Source organism: Pleurodeles waltl, chromosome 9 (assembly GCF_031143425.1).
Source record: "Pleurodeles waltl isolate 20211129_DDA chromosome 9, aPleWal1.hap1.20221129, whole genome shotgun sequence".
Lineage (NCBI taxonomy): Eukaryota > Metazoa > Chordata > Amphibia > Caudata > Salamandridae > Pleurodeles > Pleurodeles waltl.
In genome coordinates, this window is record NC_090448.1 from 934,133,607 (window position 1) to 934,154,353 (window position 20,747).

The 20,747-nt window shown below is 41.5% G+C and overlaps 1 protein-coding gene across 2 annotated transcripts in view; it reads right to left on the minus strand.

Annotated features, from left to right (window-relative positions):
* Positions 1–20,747, minus strand: part of SETD3 (SET domain containing 3, actin N3(tau)-histidine methyltransferase) — a 387,484-nt gene that overhangs the window by 129,444 nt on the left and 237,293 nt on the right. For both annotated transcript variants that reach the window (XM_069208287.1, XM_069208286.1), the window contains exon 7: positions 7,503–7,561. In XM_069208287.1, coding sequence (XP_069064388.1) covers positions 7,503–7,561 — 59 coding nt within the window. The remainder of the gene's footprint in view (positions 1–7,502; positions 7,562–20,747) is intronic.

A 20,747-nucleotide genomic window follows, 5' to 3' on the forward strand; every position in this document is an offset into this window, starting at 1 on the left:
CCATAGCCACGAAAGGGGGCAAAAAGCAGACTGAGGGGGATGAGGGGCAACCGCAAAGCCCTAGGACCTGGCCGTATTGCAAGAATCCTTGAAGCATTCGAGTGCAGAGTCTGCTTTCTCTCCAAAGAGACAGGTCCCATCAAAAGGCATGTCAATAAGATTAACGTGGACATCCTAGAAAATGGCAGATGACCTCAGCCAGGCGTGGCACCTCAAGGCCACTGCCGAAGCAACTGCTCTGCCCAGTGAGTCAGTCATATTCAGTCCACATCAGATCATGAAATTTGCTGCATCCCTCCCATCAGCAACTGCTTGGGAAAGTACAGCCCAGACCTTCTCCAGGACCTGTGGCAGCACTTGTGCTACCATATCCTACAGCGTGTGGGAATAAAGGCCTAAAAGCCAGGCAATGTTTACGGACCGCAATGCCAGGCTGGCGGAAGAAGACATCTTCTTCACAAGTGTGCTCTGCCTTTTGGATTCCCTATCTGAGGATGCGGAAGGTAACGAGCCCTGGGAGGTGGAGACTTGGTTAACCAAGCTCTCAGGGGTAGGTTGTATCATCAGGAAACCTGGGTTACCCGAGGCTGAGCGATGGCAGCGGGCAACTGTCCTGTTCACAGGAGCCCCTGTGCTGGGTTTGGGCCAGCTACCCAGTAGGACATCCATAAGGGCTTAATTAAAGGAAAGCATGGGTTCAGAGGATGAAGCCCCAGGCTGAAGCACCTCTGGCAGGAGGTTAGTCCTGACTGCCACTGAAGGCAACTCGAAGTCCAGACTGCAGTTGCTCTCGGCACCACCATAGAACATGAAGCTCACTCCTCTATAGCCACAGTGTGGGGAGAGGGCATGCCAGTATCTGGTGAGGTATCCGGACCATGAGCTTCACCCGGGTCCATTCGCCAGTCCATAGGATCTTGGAGCTGGTATTCTAAAGGGTCTAGCGACCCCTGCCATTCCTCAACATAACCTAGTCCAAAACAATAAGGCTCAGGATCCCACATGGAGGACAAGGCCTCAGTCTGTGCTGGATTCTACATTGTATGACGCCCATCCAGCTTTGTGTTGGGGTCGGCTATGAGGATGGGGCCGGTCCTGCGTGGTTCGACATAACAGCCGGCGCCGGGTAAGGTCGAGGTGGTACAACCGGCACCAGTTTGGATCCAGCAAGGGATCCATGAGTGGCTCTTGGAGCTGAAGCTGCCAGCGCAAAACCCAAAGGGTCTCATTCTGACTGTGTGAGGCCCAAAGGCACGCCACCAGAGTCGAACTGCCCAAAAATGAGGCGCATGGCCTCATAAAACTCTCGGAGTTGGGACGGGGTCACTCCGGTTCCTGGAAACTCATGGCAGCGTGGAGTGGGCCCAGGCTCCGCAGAGGGAGGCCTAGATCAACGACACTCCCTTGTCGACCGAGTGACAAGGTGAAGTCGAAGAACACTTCACCTTCTTAGACTTCTTCTTTTGCCTTGACTTTCCCGATAGTCCCGAGGACTTTAAGTGGGTCAACAAAGAGGCGGAGCTCCAGGACCGATCCCAAGACCTTCCTCTTGACCAAGATCAGGACTTACGTGGAGCTGAACGCCCAAAAAGTTTTGACAAAAGTAAAAAAAAGACCAGTCAAAAAATGACTGAGGCGTAGCCAGATCATCTCTGGCTGGCACAGAAAGAAAAGAACGAACGTCAACACACCGGGGTGGTGCCTACATAGGACCCGCAATGTCAACTCCAGCGGATCCATCAAGGACATTGCCTGATGACAGGATCCACAGGGCTTGAAGCCGGTCTTACAAGAAGACACCGCCTGAACCACCAGGAGTAGATATAATCAAAAATGTTTCAACAAAAGTCGAAAAAAAGACCAGTCAAAAAAATGACTGAGACGTAGCTCTTTCTTCAGATCAGCGCAGGCTGGCACAGAGAGAAAAGAACGAATGTCAGGACGCCGGGGTGGTGCCTACATAGGACCCTCAATGTCAAATCCGGCAGGGTCGATCGATGCCACCTAACTGCATGCAGGGGTACTGCTTTTGAAAAATCTCTGGATCCAGACTGACACCCGGGAAATTCTAAGGTAGGTAATCTGCAACTAAATGTCTCTATCAGATCACACACTATTAGTTGTTATTCTCTTGTTTGGTTTAGAATTTTCACCACTCTTTATTTTATTTTCAGTAACACTTTGAGTTTCTTTACACAGTAAGAGCACGGGGTTCATAAGTGAATGGAATTTTGGTAACGTTCTAAATGCACAGCTACATCTATCCACAAGCCCATGTATAATATTCACTGGATTATGTTTAATGATATACCAAGGATGTGTTCAAAAGGTTTGGCTTTTCTTCTGTTCTACCCCTGACGAAGTGCTGAGTTGGCCTGCAATTCACTGGGGAATTATATTGAAATTTTTACGTTCATCAGTGAATTAGATTCATGTCTAATCACCAAGTCCCATGAATAAAATGCAACAACATAAAATATGCTGAGTAACTTAATTTATTCTGTGGAGCAATCATGCTCACATACAGAAATATTCAATTACAACGTGGAGAATATTGGTACTTTTATAGTAGCGCTTTGGGAGGGGACACAGTCCCAAACTGGGAACGTGCTTGAACACCACCCCTGTGTGGCCACCCCCCACTTCTTCCAAGAAATTGTCCTTAAAAATTAGTTGTGCCTAACTGGTTTTCTACACCCCCCACTCCTGTGGGGGCAGATTGGAACAAACTCCTAATCTGCCTCTGGGGGTAAAAAGAATGTATTGCCAACTTGGGGTGGGAGGGATGACCCCATTCCAGGGTGAGCCACTCCCTAAAAATGCCTGGTGGTCTTTCTACCCACTCAACAGGGGGAGGGGGAGGCAAATTGGGGGTAAACCCCTATGTACCTCTGAGGTTTATAAGACTGTATAGCCCCATTAGGCTGAAAGAGGTCCTAAATTGCTTGTGTTCCAGTTCAGGTAGGACCTGGCCTGGCAATTTGGGGTGGACTGTTCCAATGAGGAACAAGGTCAAGACTAATTTGCATATGGCTGGGTGCAAACTGAGGTATCATGGTGGGTGAAAAACGATGGATGGGGATGCAGCCCGAGTGACTGCCTGTGGCTGAGACTAATTCAAGCAATCCATCCATCACCTTGTTGTTTTTGTATTTCACACTCTAAGTACATTGCCTATGCCCAGACATGGGTCCGAGCTCATTGTGCCACTGGAACCAAGCTATAACTGGCTAAAGAGCTCTAACTGGAGTGAAATCAGCCATAGGTTTCTTGTGTTCTGGTTCAGGGAGGACCTGGCCTGGCAGTTCAGAACGGTCTGTTCTAATGCGAAACAGGCTCTTGACTGATTTGCATATGGCTGGGTCTACTCTGACGTGGCTTGGCGGGCGAAAAACAATAGATTGGGATGCGGCCCAAGTGACTGCCAGTGAATGAGATTAATTCAAGCATTCCATCCATCACTATTTTTTGCATTTGATGCTGTAAGTGCGCTGGGTATGTCCAGAGGTGCGTCCCAGGCTCACTGTGCCACTGAAACCAAGCTATACCTGGCTGAAGAGCCCTAGCTTGGGAGTAACCAGTCCTAGTTTGCTTGTGTTCCAGTTCAGGGCAGACCTGGCACGGCAGTTCGGGTTGGACTGTTCCCATGAAGAAAAGGGTCAAGAATGATTTGCAAATGGGTGGGTCCAAACTGAGGAGGCATGGTGGGCAAAAAATGACGGATTGGGAAGCAGCCCAAGCGATTGTCAATGGCTGGTGTTAATTCAAGCATTCTATCCATCAACTTTTTGTTTTACCATTTCAGATGGGGCATGACTTTATGCCAGAGTGGGTCATCCACAGCACTTTCTTTGTTTAAAAAAAATAATTTTCTAGGGTTCTAGTGGCCTTTCTACCCATGCCCACTTTTCAGAATGAGGGCAAACAAACCAATCTTCCTCCCAGGTGGGGCTGAATAATTGTGCTGCAAGGGTGGGGGCATGACTGTTTCAGGGTGGGATGCTCCACTTCTTTTGATTGTAATCCCTGGTGGCTGAAGGGCTTTCCAATCCCAATGGTAGCCGAATGAGGGCAAACCACCAGTTTCGCTCCTCAAAGGGGATGGCAGAAAGGGTGTCTCGCCATTGAATGAGGTTGAAGCACTGTCCCATGCCCAAAAGGCCTCTCCACCCACCAAAAAACAAAGAAGTGCTTAGTGTGACTTTCTTGCCCTAGGGCGGTGTATTGGGTGCATTCCTCCCCAAATCTACCCCCCAAGGGGCACAGAAAGTTTCTTCTTCTCCTTGGGTTGAGGGGAGCACTGGTCATTGCCAAAGGGGTCCATCCCCCCTCATCAAAATACGACCCTGGTGTCTGGTGGGCATTTCATCCCCAGAGGGGGTAGATTGGGTAAAAGCCCTGCAATCATCCCCCTCCGCCACCAACAGGATATAGAAAGATTGTGACACCCTTGTTTGAGGCAGTTGGGGGAGGGCCCTGTTGTCTAGTGGAATTTCCAATCCACAAACACCGCCCAATATACCCTCCCAAAGGTGACAGAAAGACTGTTCTTGCTCGTAAGTGGGGGGGAAGCACGTTATCCTTGCCAACGGGGCTGCCCCCACTCACCAAACAAGTCAGGGTGGTCTAGTGGTCTAGTGGAGGCGATCCCTGCTTGGGGATCACAAGTTCATTGCAGTCTCCAAGCAGGTATCCACAATAGAGGGAGACAGCAATGCAAAGAGGACATTGTTTCCTTTCTAGCACTGCCTTTCCCAAAGAGGTCAGTTCTTGGAAGGTAGAGTTATGCTCCCCAATAGATCAATTCAAGGTGAAAGCAGACCATGCAATTAGCGCAGTCTGCTTTCACTTTAGTTTTACTGTGATGTCAGCATGCCATGGGTACTGACTTTACACCATAATCAAACAAATTCAACTCGGGGTGCGAGGGTAGCTGTTCCCTCACAACCAGGTATTTTTTTTTTTTTAATGCTTCTACTTTTTTTAAAAAAAATAAGATATTTTTTTTCAGTTTCGAGGACCACCCATTTACACCCTCCACACTACAAAGATAGCGCTGAGGATGACAACAGGTCGTCCTCACCACTAAAGGATTTAAATGGTAAGATCAACTGGCTTTGCCAATGCTTGTTCAAAAAGCCAACAAATTAAAGAAACAAAAACCAACTCAAAAAATGTTAGAGCCTTCCCATGAAACATTTTTCTGACACGCTTTTCTGCACTTCCAACTCCTAGTCAGCTTATTATGGGTGAAGTCTACTTAAATATGAAGCTTCAGTCACCTATTATTACTGCCTTTTATTGGGGATGTCTAAAATATTCGATCATATCACGGAAAAGATCATTCCTTAGACAGTCTACTTTTCTTACATCTCATTCTAAAGGAAATTTACACGATTATTAGCGAGTTGATTTCCAGTCTATAAAACATCACTATGACAGCCTAGTTGCAAAGGTTTACTTTCAAATGATCACACAAGACTTCGAAACATAATTGAAATACTCTGCATTGTCAATATAAAGGCTAATTTAATGGCCCAGTGTGGTTTAAAGTATGAAGTGGGCAACAGTGTTTGATTTTTTTTTTCTTCTTGTTAGGCCCTCGCTTTATAATATTTTCCAAAAGAATATATCGTTTTTAAATGCAGTTCCTAAATTAAGTACAAAAGGTGACAAATAACAGAGTTAAGCCATCGTGATCCTCTTCAATCCTTAACAAATCACTTAAAGAGAATTGTGGCAATATATAACCTGTAAACAACTCTGGCAGCACGATGGCTCAAAATTCCTCTTTGGCATGTACTGTGACCTACAGGCCACAAGCCAAGGTAGTAAAGCCAAAAAGCATTTCATTACAAAACAGTCTGGTTACATTAGGAACCAGTAACAACTCATCACGGTAAGTGAAAGAGATGGTGTAATTGTAGTATGAAGTACTTTTCAAAAAAGCACAAAGCATTATGATTACAGGGCAGTGCGGTTAGATGGACATAATAATAAAAAAATATATATTCTGATAAAATGTTTACGAATGAGGCACACAGAGCAGGGATGGAGGAGACTAGCCACCCTGTGAACAAATGAATGTGTACTAAAAGATGTGTGTGCTATAGCGCTACTTGTCAGAAAGGACCCCTTTAGGCAAAGGTTAGTACAACGTTATTATTCTTTTTTCATTACTTGTTTTGGGGGTTCTTGGGTATGCACTTCATGGTACAATCAGAGTGGGTCCAAGAAAAGGATAGGAACGCCTGGAACTGTTGCCTAGCCACGTTTTTAAATAAAAATACTTAGAAATTCTTGTGCAAAGACCTAAGCATTTTACATTGTAATTGTTCTAAAATTCCCTCTGACTTAATATTGAAGCAAGTAGAGAATAAGCATTTGCTGAATTTTGCAGGAGAAATATAGATTAAACATAAACAAGACGATTTTCCAAACATGTACCCAAGCACTGAACACTGAAAATTCATTGTGGCATCCAACATCTTGAAAAATGCACATTTCATAAACTTGCAACACTTCCTTACATTGTAATTCACCAACAAGAATAACGTTCTTAAAGACTTCAGCAAAACAACGTGGTGCGACTGCTCTGGGAATTGAATTTAATCCAGTAGAAGAAACAAGGGTGGGTTATACCTGAAATGACACTCCATTTTTGGTCACGTTCTCTTGCTGAAGAACTCCGTGAGATCGAGATATATCTAAAGCAGTGTTGGCCGATGTTCTACCACAAGGGTTAGAGCCATATCCCATTTGCAGGATAACTGCTGAACCGCATAAATGATTCCAGGGTCGAGTTGCTTCCTGTAAATGCATCTAGTGTGGAGCTCCTAAAAAATACATAGCTGGCCATGTAGACCAAGGTCGGACAACCCTGCCTTAAAGTCAAAAAAACACTTAAGGTCTTCACCAACACTGAGATACTAATTTCTCTCTATTTCGACTGTCTAAAATCAAGTCACTTCCTTCCCTCTCCACCTCATGAAAGCATTTCACGCCTTAAAACCTTGGAGGTGTGCAGCACCAATTCCCCGTAGAGACTAAATAATACCCCATGATGCACTTAAAATCCCTCAGTTTGTTCCGTAAGCATAATGCTCCAACAAAATACATACAAATCACCAGTGTTCAGTACTTTAGAGTGATGTAATAACTACTCCGGCCAGGCAGACAATTCCCTCTTTTCATGTGAAAACGTACAAAAGCTAAAATATTAACACCCCCGCCCCCTTCCTGCACATACGCACTAATCTTGAGTTTCACTCGGATACCCAAGCAAGTGTTCCAACATCATTATATTAATAGCTATTCCTACATGCCTATTAAAATGCTCCCCATACTCATTCACTCTACTCATTATCTAACTTCTAAAAGCATATCAGTGTAGCAGTGTAAATTGGTGCTTTAAACTGTCACAGCGGGATGTTTCCCACTAAAGCATTTCCTTCCATTCTCTTTAAGCCATTGAGATCCACTTTAAAAAGCAGTCCACCAACCTGTAGTCATCGAAAGTGAACGAGTCCTTCAAGGGCAGCTTGCTGGCATTTGGATGGGTCTGGGATTTTCGTGTTTCGGAGAGAAAAGGGGGAGAAAAAAAAAAAGAGGAAGAGGAACATGAGAAATCAGTCAGCAGAATTTCATTATTTAGCTGCCTAACAAGAGCCAAATGAAGCAGGAGGCGTCCAGCCGCGCTACAGAGGGATCATCATGCTATTATGCCCCCATACATCACTGTCAATTTAATTTGTTGTGCCAAGCAGGCAGCATAAATCGGATTCTCCGTATTTGGAGCAGGAGCCCACAAACACAACAAAAACAGATAATGTAACTTACATGCCTTCAAGGCAAGGGTAGCAGGGCTACCGGCTTCGGCCATGAAAGGAGGGCTGTGAAATGGGCGTATTTGATACTCTAAGTTAATCACAAGGAAAAAAATAATAATAATAATTTTATAAGTGGAATATTCCAATGGCTCACTGCCTGACCTTAAGAAGCTTGCAGGTTGGTATCATAGGATATCCCATAAAAACAACATATATTCTCTATTTTAATGTTGTACCTTGTTTGATGTTATTGAATGCCACAATGATGTATACATATTATAATACGTCCCGGCCCCTTTGCCTTACCAAACGGTCCTCAGCTTACAAGGCCCAATATTCAAAAGCACATTAACATCAAACAAATCACTTTTCAAAAACTGGATCTTTTCAGTTATATTAAAGACTACAAGCCATAAAGGAGAATTAATTAAAAATAATTTAAAAAATATCTGCACAAAGGAACTTGTTTAGCCTGGTGCAATAGAAAAATTGCATTCCAATTGTTCAGCTAATTACATGTGCGTGTAAAAACCGGGAAAAAAAACAATAGCTTAACGCACGGAAAACTCCAAATGGCCTTAGGTATCTAAAAATACAACAATTTTAGAGGCAAGAAAATACAGCCTTCACACTACTGTGTAGTTTTAGGAGCAAGAAAGGTAATACACGTCATCAATTTAAATTATCTTGCATGATTTTTTTGAAGAATAAAAATCAGAGCAAATTCAAACCTTTGAAGCAAGCAACAATCCAAACAAGATTTTTTCAGAATCATCAACACATCTTATACGAATGTTAACAGGATTTTATGACAGTAGGTCTTTAGATATCAAATTATGAGTCAGGTATAGATATTCCAGACAGTTTGAGTGAGGCCACTAGTGAGCCCAATATTTTCATTTAATATTCTTCAGTTCAAATGTTATCACAACTACAAACAGAATAAATCTTCAAATTCAAATACGGTCCTGCATGCATTTTTGATATTTGTATTATTACCTATTATGGTTCTGCATATTTTCTCATGAACTTAAAACAAAATCCGTCTTTATCATTAGTGTAATCCAAATCTTTGTGCAGACTGTGAAATCACGTCATGTGCTTCTATTACCTCTTTCCATTAATTAGAATTACAAGTTCTTTGCAAGCGCTAAAACAATGAATCTGCTTCACAGAATTCTTTGTAAATTGTGAATTTATAGATATTCAACGTTTCTATCCAGTAATATCTCGCCTTACACCGTGGTAGGCTGCTGCATGTAACCAAGCAATCAAATCTGTGTAAGAGTGAAATGAGAAGGTGCCTGGATCACGGTTCTACGAAACCCCATGTAAAAAGCCATTTTTACTCTTGACGCATTAGCATCACAAGTGCGAGGTAATTTATCATCTCTCACTGTAATGTAGTCGCTGGCACTGTGTGCAGGACAGTAGGGGACGAGGTATAAGTGGCTCAAACTGTAAATCAATTAGAAAACAAAGCTTATGCTCAGTGCGCAATTTTAGGCAAATTATATCTCACAAAAGATTGCCAATTGGGAGCCCGCTCCCAGGTGTGCGCTGCTTCCCCCTGCGCAATCAGGCGGAAGGACGCAAATCTCAAGATTCTGAAGGTCTTAACGTTTATTTGTTTTGTTTTTTTTTATATATATTTTATGACGGCATTTAAATGCGCGCCAGGCATTCATGCGCACATTGATTTTTCCCAGCTCAACTGATATGGAATTGAAAGTGGTATGAGATGTTTACTTCCTGAGCTGATCTTGCCGTGTGCGGTATACTTAATCAAAGCTGCTGGTCTGTCGAAAGCTTGCCAAAGCAAGCCAGGGGGCCTCAGAGAGATTGTACCACTCTAGGCATTTTTTTTATTCACATTTCAGACAGGATGCATTTTCAGTGCGCCCGAACAATATACACAACTGACATGCGACTGTCAGTGAAATATCTCTTATAAATCTCAAGCCAATTACGAAATTTACTGGAAATTCGCACATTTAATAGACAATAAAATTACAAACGTTAAACAAAATGAAAACACATTATTATTCACGATAAATGCCCTAACGGCTCGGCAGTACTGTCAGCCAGAGGACATCAACGCTATTGCGTCACTGTTTGCAAAGAAACAGTATTCAGTGTGCAACTCACACAGCATCTTGGAAAGGCGCGAGCACTTGGACGGCTCCATGTCGCCAGCAAGGGAGAGGTAAGGTTTTATTGTGATGTACAGTAACAGAAAGGAAGACCAACCAATGCCACTCCTCAACGTAAGGACGTCGCAAGACATCCATGATGCTCGAGTCAATAACGACAGTGGTTCATTACATTTTTTACCACCGAAATAACATTTGGCACTCTGGGAACTTTCTGCATCAAAAATCTTAAGAACAGCAGAAGCCAATGAGGTCCACTGTAAATAAGTAATACTTAGGCCAAACAATTCTCAGTAATACAGTTAACTATAATAGTTCTTTCGTGGTTGGTAGACGAAATACAGGCTAACGTGTTTGGAAATTGTGAAATGACATGGAGTTGAAAAACACTTTCTATCAGCTAAAAGGGGAAATGCACACTTGTAAATTCCGAAGCCACAATAACTCAGCCAACAGGTTTCTGTGTTATAAGAGTGTCTGATTAACTGAAACAAATTCTTCTTTGGATGTTATTTAGCGTTGATACAAGAGGTGTTCTTGGACAAATATGCACACATTCAGAATGCAGAGAAGGTCCTACCAGTGTGTTTGAGATTACCAAATATCACTCAAGAACAGGGCCAAGCACACTTAAAATGAATACTTGTGTTTTGCGTGTTCTAGTTGAAGTACATAACATTACATGCCCAAAAGACACAAAGGCACATTCAGAAGCGCCATCAGGGGATGATAGGTGCGATGGAAAACTTTGGATTTCCCCATGTGACCGCTGTTCTGCCGTGGGCATTGTCTCCTGTACCTTCAGCCAGGCTACAATCACCATAAACGTTGCTATTTATACCGTATTCCTTTAACAGAATCCCGATATTCACTTTATTGAAATATTTATCTAGTTTAATTCAGGAGCCTACCTCCTTTCCTCGAAGGAGGCATCTCACCTGGCAGCATTTTTGCTACACCTGTTACGTCATTTGTTTCAAAACGTATGGAGGTCGAACGCCCTAACAATCTTTTTCTAAAACTTCGCTTTGCCTTTCATTCAACCACTGATAGGTTTTCCCCACTTAACCCTCCTGAGGTAATGAGGACATAAAAAGACATGATTTTCTTCACCACGTGAAAAACACTTTTCTATGCTTTACAGCATGGTGCATGACTGTTCAGGTTAGTGCATGGTTCATTCAAGAGCGTTAGTCAATGCGCTCCACATTAAAAAAATATATAATGACCGACTTATCTGCAAAGCACACACGAGTACCTCAACAGTACACAACAATAGAGCCAGTAACAGAAAAGCAAAATACAAAACCATGCACTCGCAATTTCAATGTCTCACACAAGTCAATGCATAGGAATCAAGACTTTACAGTTCACCCCAAAGTCTTCAACACAACGGAATAGAAGTGATGCAAACTGATCATTTCTCAAAGTTCCCAAAGGCTCTGCTATAGTGTGGAAAAGGACTCTCCACGAAGCATAAAAATACAATTAAGTGACATAATGTACTATTTACTTTCCTGTCATCACTGATCAAATGCATGAACCCCGTATCATTAATGCACCACTGGATATTAGTCGACTGGGTAGATTTGGTTAGAATTTACTCATACATAATGTGCACATACAGCAAAGTGACAGGGATTCAGCTAGAAATATCACAGCACACGTGGTTTACACTCAGGATTGGCAACAGGTAAACATTTTGGGAAATGGATCACTGTTTCTTGAACAACGTAGATTACCTACTTCAAGTAATGGTAGCTCGGCCTTGAACGTTTTTCAATCAGGCCAGACCCAATCCATATTTTTAATCCAAATCATCTTAATTTTATACACTGAAAAAGTACCACTGATTAAAACCATAAAGCCAGGGAAATTTGACAGTTATATATAACTGATATACAAGTATAACTTGCAATGCAGAGATTTCAGATGGCCTCTGTAATTTAAAGTTGAGGTCATAAGCTGTGTATCCCAGCAAAGCAAGTTAGATAGAAGTCAGTTATGTATAAAAGGCGAATTTCTCTGGTTTCATGTTTTTTAAACAGTGTTTCTTCAGTGAATTTCTCAGGTTTTTTTCAACGTAATTTAATAACTTACACCATTCCTAACATATTACTCCACTTTAACCTTTGCGGTCGTCAGTGATTTTTTTTGTTTTAACAAAGTAATATCTTATAACTAAGCACAGGCCTGGCCACACCCATTTCCACAGTACCCCCCCCCCGCCCCTCATTTTTAGGTTTTGCCTGCTTGCGAAATCTTCTGTTGGTTTAAAAAAAAAAAAAAACGTAAAAGGGGCTTGGTCACTTCCTATTGGACACTGGCTGAGACGCTGAAAGTACTTCTTTTTTCTTCTTGCATGCTGTCTTCTTTCTTTGTTGTCATCTTACTTCTTCGCTTCCATCTTCTATGTCTTCTTTCTTCGTTGCTGTCTACTTACTTAGCAGACGTCATCTTTCTTCGTTGCTATTCATCTTCTTTTTTCTTTCTGCATACCGTCTTCTGTCTTCTCAAGTCTGCACTCTTCTCACGTCTTCCATCTTCTCTCTTCTCACGTCTTCCACCTTCTCTCTTCTTCCGTCTTCTTCCATCTTTTTCCGTCTTCTGTCTTCTTCAGTCTTCTCTCTTCTTTCTTCTCTCTTCTTCCCTCTTCCGCCTTCTGTCTTCATCTGTCTTCTCTCTTCCACCATCTTCTGTGTTCTACCATCTCCTGTCTTCCTCTATGTTACAGAGAAAAAAAGGAAGGAGAAACCTATTGGCTTTGCCGATGCTTGTTTTTTTTACGTCTTGACGGCATCCTGGAGCACCCCAACAGGACCACATGGGGGTATGCACTAGCTTCTGCAGAACTTCCACCATATGGCGGAGAACCCATTTAAAAAATATTTTTCTCCAGAGGGGTTGTCCCTCTGGGAACACTGCCCATCCCCCCCCCCAAGGTCCTGGGCCCCATACCGCTTATGTTTTTTATGTTTTTTTCTATGTTTTTCACAACTTTGGAACAGAGTCCCAGAGCCCTTAAACAGCCACCGCAACAATTGGGTCCACTTTATGCGGTCAAGCAGGACTAACCAATCAGATTCCGGATTTTGACATTTTTTCCTCCCAGAGTCCATCAGCAACAGATATTTATCATTTTTAATCATAATTTCTCTAAAAAAGCTGGGCAGGATTACACCAAATCACAAAAAGCACAGTTTCTGGGTAAACAGTCAGTTTTCTGCCAAATTTGGTGTAATTCTGTTCAGCCTATTTTTTCCAATGGAAAACTTAAGAGGAAAAGAATTGTTTTAGGAAGGATCAACTCCAAACATTCCAGGAATGAAGTCAAATGGATGAACTATTATTTTTTTTTAGAAACTTTCATTAAGATTGGTCAAACGGCGCAAAAGTTATTCACAAAAAAAAAATTCTTATGGAAAATGCTCTTCCTATAGAAATTCAGACTCTGAATAACTACATACATCCAAGTATTATTCTAGTAAATCAACAGGTCTTGACTAAGGACCGGACTTAAAATAGCGTATTTCCTTCTCATTAACAAAAAATACTAGTGTATAAAGTAGAGCTTTATAAATTTATTACCATGCAAAATCGGAACATAGGTTAATATCAAACAAGTATGGAAAGTTCCAAATAAGAGCGCTGGGGAAAATAAGGTAATCAGCTCTGAGTACCCCTTGAAAATCTTTAGGTTACACTGATTCGGACTTCAGACTTGGAGACCACGCCCCCTCGTTTTTCGTTTCTATTATTTCATAACACGTTTTAATCCGCATACTATATTTCGAATAGCAACACGATTTAGGGGTACCTTACTTTTTCATTGAAAAAACTAAAATTAACAGATAAGTAAAATAATTTTAGGATTCTAAAGTTTCCGAGCTTTCCCTTGATTTTACCATCCTTTGCATACGCCCACAATCCTAATAATCGAAAAGTATATTAAACATAATATAATAGAAAGGTACAGCACCTGGAGATTACACTTCACCACTACGACAAATACAAGAATAACTCTCAACATTGAAGACAATTTTTCTGCCCTTAATGAAAAAAATCTGAGCAGAAACAAAAAATGTTGCTAAAAATATCGGACATTCGTGTTGAACTGTCACACTGATGATAAACAACGGATAGGTTTTACAGGGAAAACAGATGCATTTCGCATGGCACTATCGCCACCTACTGGCGATTAAAACGAAGAAAATCTAAACCAAGCTTCCCATGAAACAAGTAATCAAACATTAATATTTAAAAAAAAGTATAAACCCTTCATTCGCAACTGCCACACCTTAAATAGTCGACAGCATGATTATGGGAAACGTAAATTGCTGCAAGACCTCCCCATTCTCCTTGTAAAAACTAACTTTAAAACTCAGAAGATCAATGGTATCAAAGCTTAGATTTCAGAAATAACTGAAATCAAGAGATATAAACTAGGTTGTGCGATGGATTTCCCCATTCATTTTTCCAAAGGAAACTGAACAGCATACCACAGTAACTACAGAATGGAATTACACCAAATTTGACAGAAAGTTAGATCTTGCTCCAGAATGCATGCTTTTTGTGATTTGGTGAAAATTCATTCAGCTTTTTGTGAGAAATTAAGGCTCAACATTTATAGATACTTCATGCTGCAGATGCTGATCCACAGTAGATCATTAAGCTCTACCATGCTTTGGGACTGGCTGGCTGAACCTGAAAGAAAAGATGAGGCCTCCATTTTAGGACTTGGTCCAGAGTCCTAAAAAGTAAAACAAAAGAACATATGAGAGGGCTAGGGTATGGGTACCCTGACCTTCTGGGCATTTTTGTGGGTACGGAGTTCCCAGAGTGACTCCCCTGATGGTCAAATGTAAAAATTATAAAAATGTTTTTTTTTTAATTTCGTAGATCCACGGAACCAATGCTTTCAGTGTGACACCCCTGGGATCCAGAGTAAATTCCCAAGGATGTCACCCTGAGAATCGTGGTGGCTACGCGGATCCACAGAAAAACAAAACAAATAATAAAAAGAGGTTGTGCGCCCAAGCAGGGCGATGGACATCTTACTTTGCATTACAAAAATCCTAGACATTCACTGAAAAAAACAAGGTTAAAAAGGTTGAACTTCACCGGTTGTAGTTATCTCAAGTAACTACAACCCATGTCCTAAGGTTACTGCAACTCACGTTCTGCATACACTGCTAATAACCCGACGTATTACATCACTCATGGCATGTATGCCATCATTGACAAAAATCACTGAGGCATTTGAAATATCACTGATGACAACACTGTGCATGGTGAAGGCGCAAGTTATAGTTACTCTAATGCACCAGTTATAGTTACTTGAGATAACTATAACTGGTGAATTTCAGTGGTTTTGTTTGTTTAAAACAATATGTATTAACTGACATTTTCACCTATCTATAACGTCTCTTTAACCTTTGTTTTTCAGTGTGTATGTATACAAATATGGACACACAGGTTTCATTTATAACTTTAAAATGATGGTTGAATTAGGATACCTTGCTGTGCAATATTTGATAACTTATAACAAACACCAAAACAGACAAGAGAAGAGATGTTCTTAAAGTCTGTTATAAAAATAGGCACCTCATTCAGAGGGAGGATATACTAGTTCTTAAATACATGTCCGTTCAAAAGAAGGCTTCTTCTCGAAAGATAAGCCCAGCATTATTTTTCTTTATTCGGTTTCTTTTAACAAAAATATAGACACAGATCTGTTGCACAAAATGTGGCACCAAAAGGCAAGATTACCGAAATCATCAATTAAAACAGGGCAGAAGAAAAGACAGCAATTATGAAGATGCTTAAAGGCAAGCGTAACCAGTATTTCTGTGAGTATTAAGTCATGTTTAATGGGCACCCTCTTGCAATTACTAAAAATACATCGTAATAAAATTACTAATCGTCAACACTGCATATATGCACAATAGGCTTGAGCCCTCCGCTTTTTTTCGTACAAAAAGTTCACGATTGGGGAAAACGACGGTGTAGTAAAAAACAAATGAAAAACATGAGGCTCACTTTCACAGTGTCTTATTAACAACAAAATCTTGTATAAACATTTATTAAGACCTGCCAATAGTAAAACAGATAGCACAAATGCATTACTTATTAAACATCCTTGAAAAGGTCGTTCTTTTCAATTGCAGGTCCTCTCGTCGGGCATTACTGTAAAAGATTCATATTTGCAATTAGGAAATATTTTGTAACACAGGAATGTCTGCTGCAAAACACACACACACATCTGGCAGACAAAAAAGGCGGTACTTTTATACGGTAAAAGACTTGCAAAAATGTGGATAATCAAACTCTGAATGTATCGACCAAGATGGAATCTATGTTATAAAGAGGAACCTTATGCATGGTAGCACACTTATCGCTGGGCTGGTCACACTCTATTCAACACACAGACCTCATCTGCCGAGCAGCCACGAAAGTATGAATGAAGCGGGCCTTACAAGTGGCAGTTACAACATCAGGAAACTGACAGCATATACTACTACCAAGCACCGGATACAATGCCCTGCAGTCCTTGTTTATTCCAATCTCTTCCACTCTGGCATAGCACAAAGGCCGTTGGCATGCAGTTCTACCTAGCGCATGGGCACTGTGAGAGAATGTGCATAATATGAACACATAACAAAAATTGGAGATCAAGCTATCCAGTAAAAGCAAGGGTATATGTCATAATAATTACTCGTGTTCATTAGCACGAATGTTCATTCTCCTGCAGCTCTTGTGAGCATATTGAGTAAATTATTCTAATTTATAGGCTATTTCTTACCCCGAGACTGGCCCTATATGGACAAAAAGAATCACTATTTAAACCACTCACAAACAAACACAAATGACAGGGATATTTTTTATTATTAAATTAACATTAAATGAATACAACGGTGAACATACTAGAAACTATTATGGCCGTAAGACTTGCTACTTTCTACAATCATTCATAACACTCAACGTGTGCCACTGTGTAAGTAATTTGTCAAACATACTTCCTAATTAAGTTTTTTATGAAAACGTATTTTGGCATTGTGCCCACCATGCAAAGAATACGAGGGGGAAAACGTTTTACTAATTCTTGGCATATTTAATTCAGACAACATATAGGCAACAGGAATATTCCTTTGGAGTAAGAAAGGGATAAATGACAAATTCACTAGAGTCCGGAAAATATTTGAATATATATATATATATATATATATATATATATATATATATATATATATATATATATATATATATATATATATACATACACACACACACACACACACGCGGACATATCTATCACACACATATCACACAGTGGAGGTCACCACTGCATAGCTATGGTTCAGACGGTGTTTCAACTGAAAAGCAATTTTTTGAATTGCCAATAATGTTAGACCCCCAGGGACAGATTTGCATGAAACGTGCCATTCTCTGGGTGGGGGAGAACATGGCGGCCAGCTAACGCACGCTGTGGTCCGCGCCAGGCAAGGTGCTATACTACATGGAATGTGAGTGCAGCGGCAGAGAGAAGGCAACGCCATGGGAGACAAAATGGAGCAGCGGGGCATGCAATATGTTGAAACTACCTTCAGTAGCGTTGGAAAGGGGAGAGATCGGAGAATTGCCAATGTGGCATGCCGAACCGAGAGCAGCGAGAATGGTGGAGGAAGGAGGAGAACCGGCACGGACCGCTGAGAAGGTCTTGTGGAGTTGAACAGCCCAGGAAGTGAGGCGGACCCGGAGAATCACTTCCCGGGTCACGCTAAGAGGGAGGAGCGGCTGTGGCACAAGCAGTATGGGGAGCTCTGGCTGAGAGTTCCTGGCATGAATGTATTAATTCAGTATAACCCAGATAATAATAAGCACCCTTTCTTCAAATGGCCTGTACCAGCAAGGCTATGTTTTCTTGCAGTTCTTGCTGTTGTTCAGTGCTTGAAATCCTACTTTGAGTAACTTAGATGCTGTCTTTTTAGGTTGGAGCATAGCAGTGCACAAGTGCTGCTATTCTTGACCTGTTGTATTCTATTCTGTGGGCTTTAACCATGACCATCACTTTCATTCACTCCTGGGCCTGCCATTCAAAAATACCTTGATGTCATAGGTAAATTCTTTACATTTGTCCTGTCTTGGGGCTGTTTTGTTACCGCTTGGGAGACTGACCCTGTTACATGGATTACTGCACGATCGGGCATGTAACTTAGTGCAGCACACAATTTTTCCCTTTTGCCTCGCCGCTTCGCTCTGCATGGCCGTATGCTGTTTCTTCCTCTTCCTTGTTTTCAGGCATCTTGCTGTTTCCTTGCGATGTCTGCGGCGTCTTTTTTAATTATTTATTTTTTTGCAGTTTTATGTAGTGCGAACTCGACGCAAAGGTATTGGAGTGTTTTATTTTTTGCAGTTTTATATATCACAAACTCGATACAAAGGTATTACAGTGCTTTACATGAGCACCGGTTACATTACAAAAGAACACATTCATTTTTGGTAGCAAAGGGAGTTTAAATTATTTGCCCAGAATCAGAGGATGTTGAGCCAGTGCCGAGACTTGAACCTTGTTCCCCAGCTCCAAAGTCGGCAGCTCTGGCCCTTACGCCACATTTTCTCCCCTACGGTTCTTTGTCTGGTGCATGCTGCGGCAGTCTGGGAAAACTGCAGTGTGTGCATTAACTAACTGACTTGAGTACAGCGCAACATAAGCAATAGCACGTGCTCTTGATAACCTCAGGAGGGTCACCAACCAAGCACGTAAGTTAGTTCTACGCAAGAACATGGCGAAAGGTGTTGTCTTGAAAACGGTGGAAAAGGAGTCGTGACTCCAGATCCAAGCACTTCACGGCCTCAAGTCTGATAGCAAAAATTAACTAGCTTTTAGAGGTACATTGGGTCTCTTTAAATAGAGTTCAGTCAGTTAGCAAAAATTTGATAAAAAAGGTATTACAGCACTTTACATGAGCCAGGTTACATCAAACAAGAACACATACATTTTTGTTAACAAGGGGAGATTAAGTGATTTGCCCAGAATCACAGAATGTTGAGCCGACACTCAAACCATGTTCTCCAGCTCCCAAGCTGGCAGCTCGGACCCTTATGACACATCCTCTCCCCTAGGGTTCTTTGTCTGTTGTGTGTTAAGACAGTCCGGGAATAACTCATTTTATTTTTACATAGGCTTGGTAATACATTTTCTGCCATTTCATAGCGCTGCAAAGCAGGTGCCATTCTTAACAAAAATGCTATAATTAATTTGCAGTTAAGCTGCCTCTTCTGTTATTCTCTTTGTATACAGCCAATGTTTTTAAAAGTTAGGCTGGTATGGCCAATGTAAAGGAATAATTCCTTTAAAGGTTTAACACACAGAAATATATGGCTGAGGGCTGCTGTGTCACCTAGCATACATCCACTACACTCCAAACCAAAACACATAGGTAAAATACATTGTCATTTACAACACCAATAGCTCGAACTCTCACAAATGCGAGACCTATTGCATTGTAAATGCTTTTTTTTGTTTTTTTTTGCACGGACACTCTGCCAGGACTCCTGCATGCCGATTTGAAGAAACATTAACACTTCATCAATCAGATTAACAAAATGGCTTCTTCCCACTTCAGCATCATCACTCCATCCTATACACTCGTTTGTCTTCCTCCTCCGAAACTCAGTCAGTTCATCTTCTGCTGCCCTGTCTCAAAGCCTGTTGAAGAGTCTATCCTGTTTATCAGTCTACATTATCAACTATGTTATTTTATCACGTGTAAGTTCCTTCTTGTGCCTGAGGTATCCAAATGCTACACAAACCACACAGCTTCCCCCTCGAATACTTCATTGGGGTCCCAATCACACGCTTCATTGTTTACGCTCAACATAAACGGCGGCTCCAGAGTCCGCTCCCAACTCATATTTACCAATCAAAGTACTCGCCGCCGAACCTTCGAGTTCCTGCTCTTCATGTCAACGTACAACATAGCCCTGAAGTAACTTTGTAATTCCGAAAGACGCTTCTCGACACTGGCTTCATCTCTCCTACTGGAGCGCGAGTCCTAACTGGCAGGTTCCTGCACTTCTTTAATAATAAATGGAGAGTGCCTGCACCTCTTTGCTGCTCGACCTTTATCTGGAGAGTCCGGCACTTTCCAGGAGCAAACCGGCATTCGGATAGTGAGTACCAGCACTTCCCTTTTTCAGTTTAAAGCTCTGATCCACGCTGCTATTTTATGGAAATACAACTTTTAAAAATAAAAATAAACGGGGAATATGCCCGTTAAAAAAGGTCATTTGTGAGAGTTTGCATGCACTTTTTCAAAATGTCAATAAAAACAAAAGAGAAATACAGTGGTCCGTGTAAGGGCATACACACCATGAAGTTGAACAACACTGAAAAAAGAAAATGTAATTTCAGATACAAGAGGTCCCTCTCGTGGCCACTGTGATAAACTACATTCAAAATACAATGAAATGAAGAAATGTGAACAAAATGCTGAACATGAATTAACATTTCAGGCCCTTGAAGAGAACATGCTAAAACATCCAATAGCTTTCGATTTATCTTGAGCCTAGCATAAACCAACCGAGGTTCCGGATCAAGCTTAGATAACAGGGAAACTTGGAGAAGGACTGAAAAGAAACAATATTTTCAGTTTCAATGTTAACTAATCTTTTATCCGTTAACCTGTGGAAGACATAGCACAATTTTGTCATCAAGTCAAAAGAAGTCTTTGCATCTGTCCTCTTTCAATGGAACATCTGAATA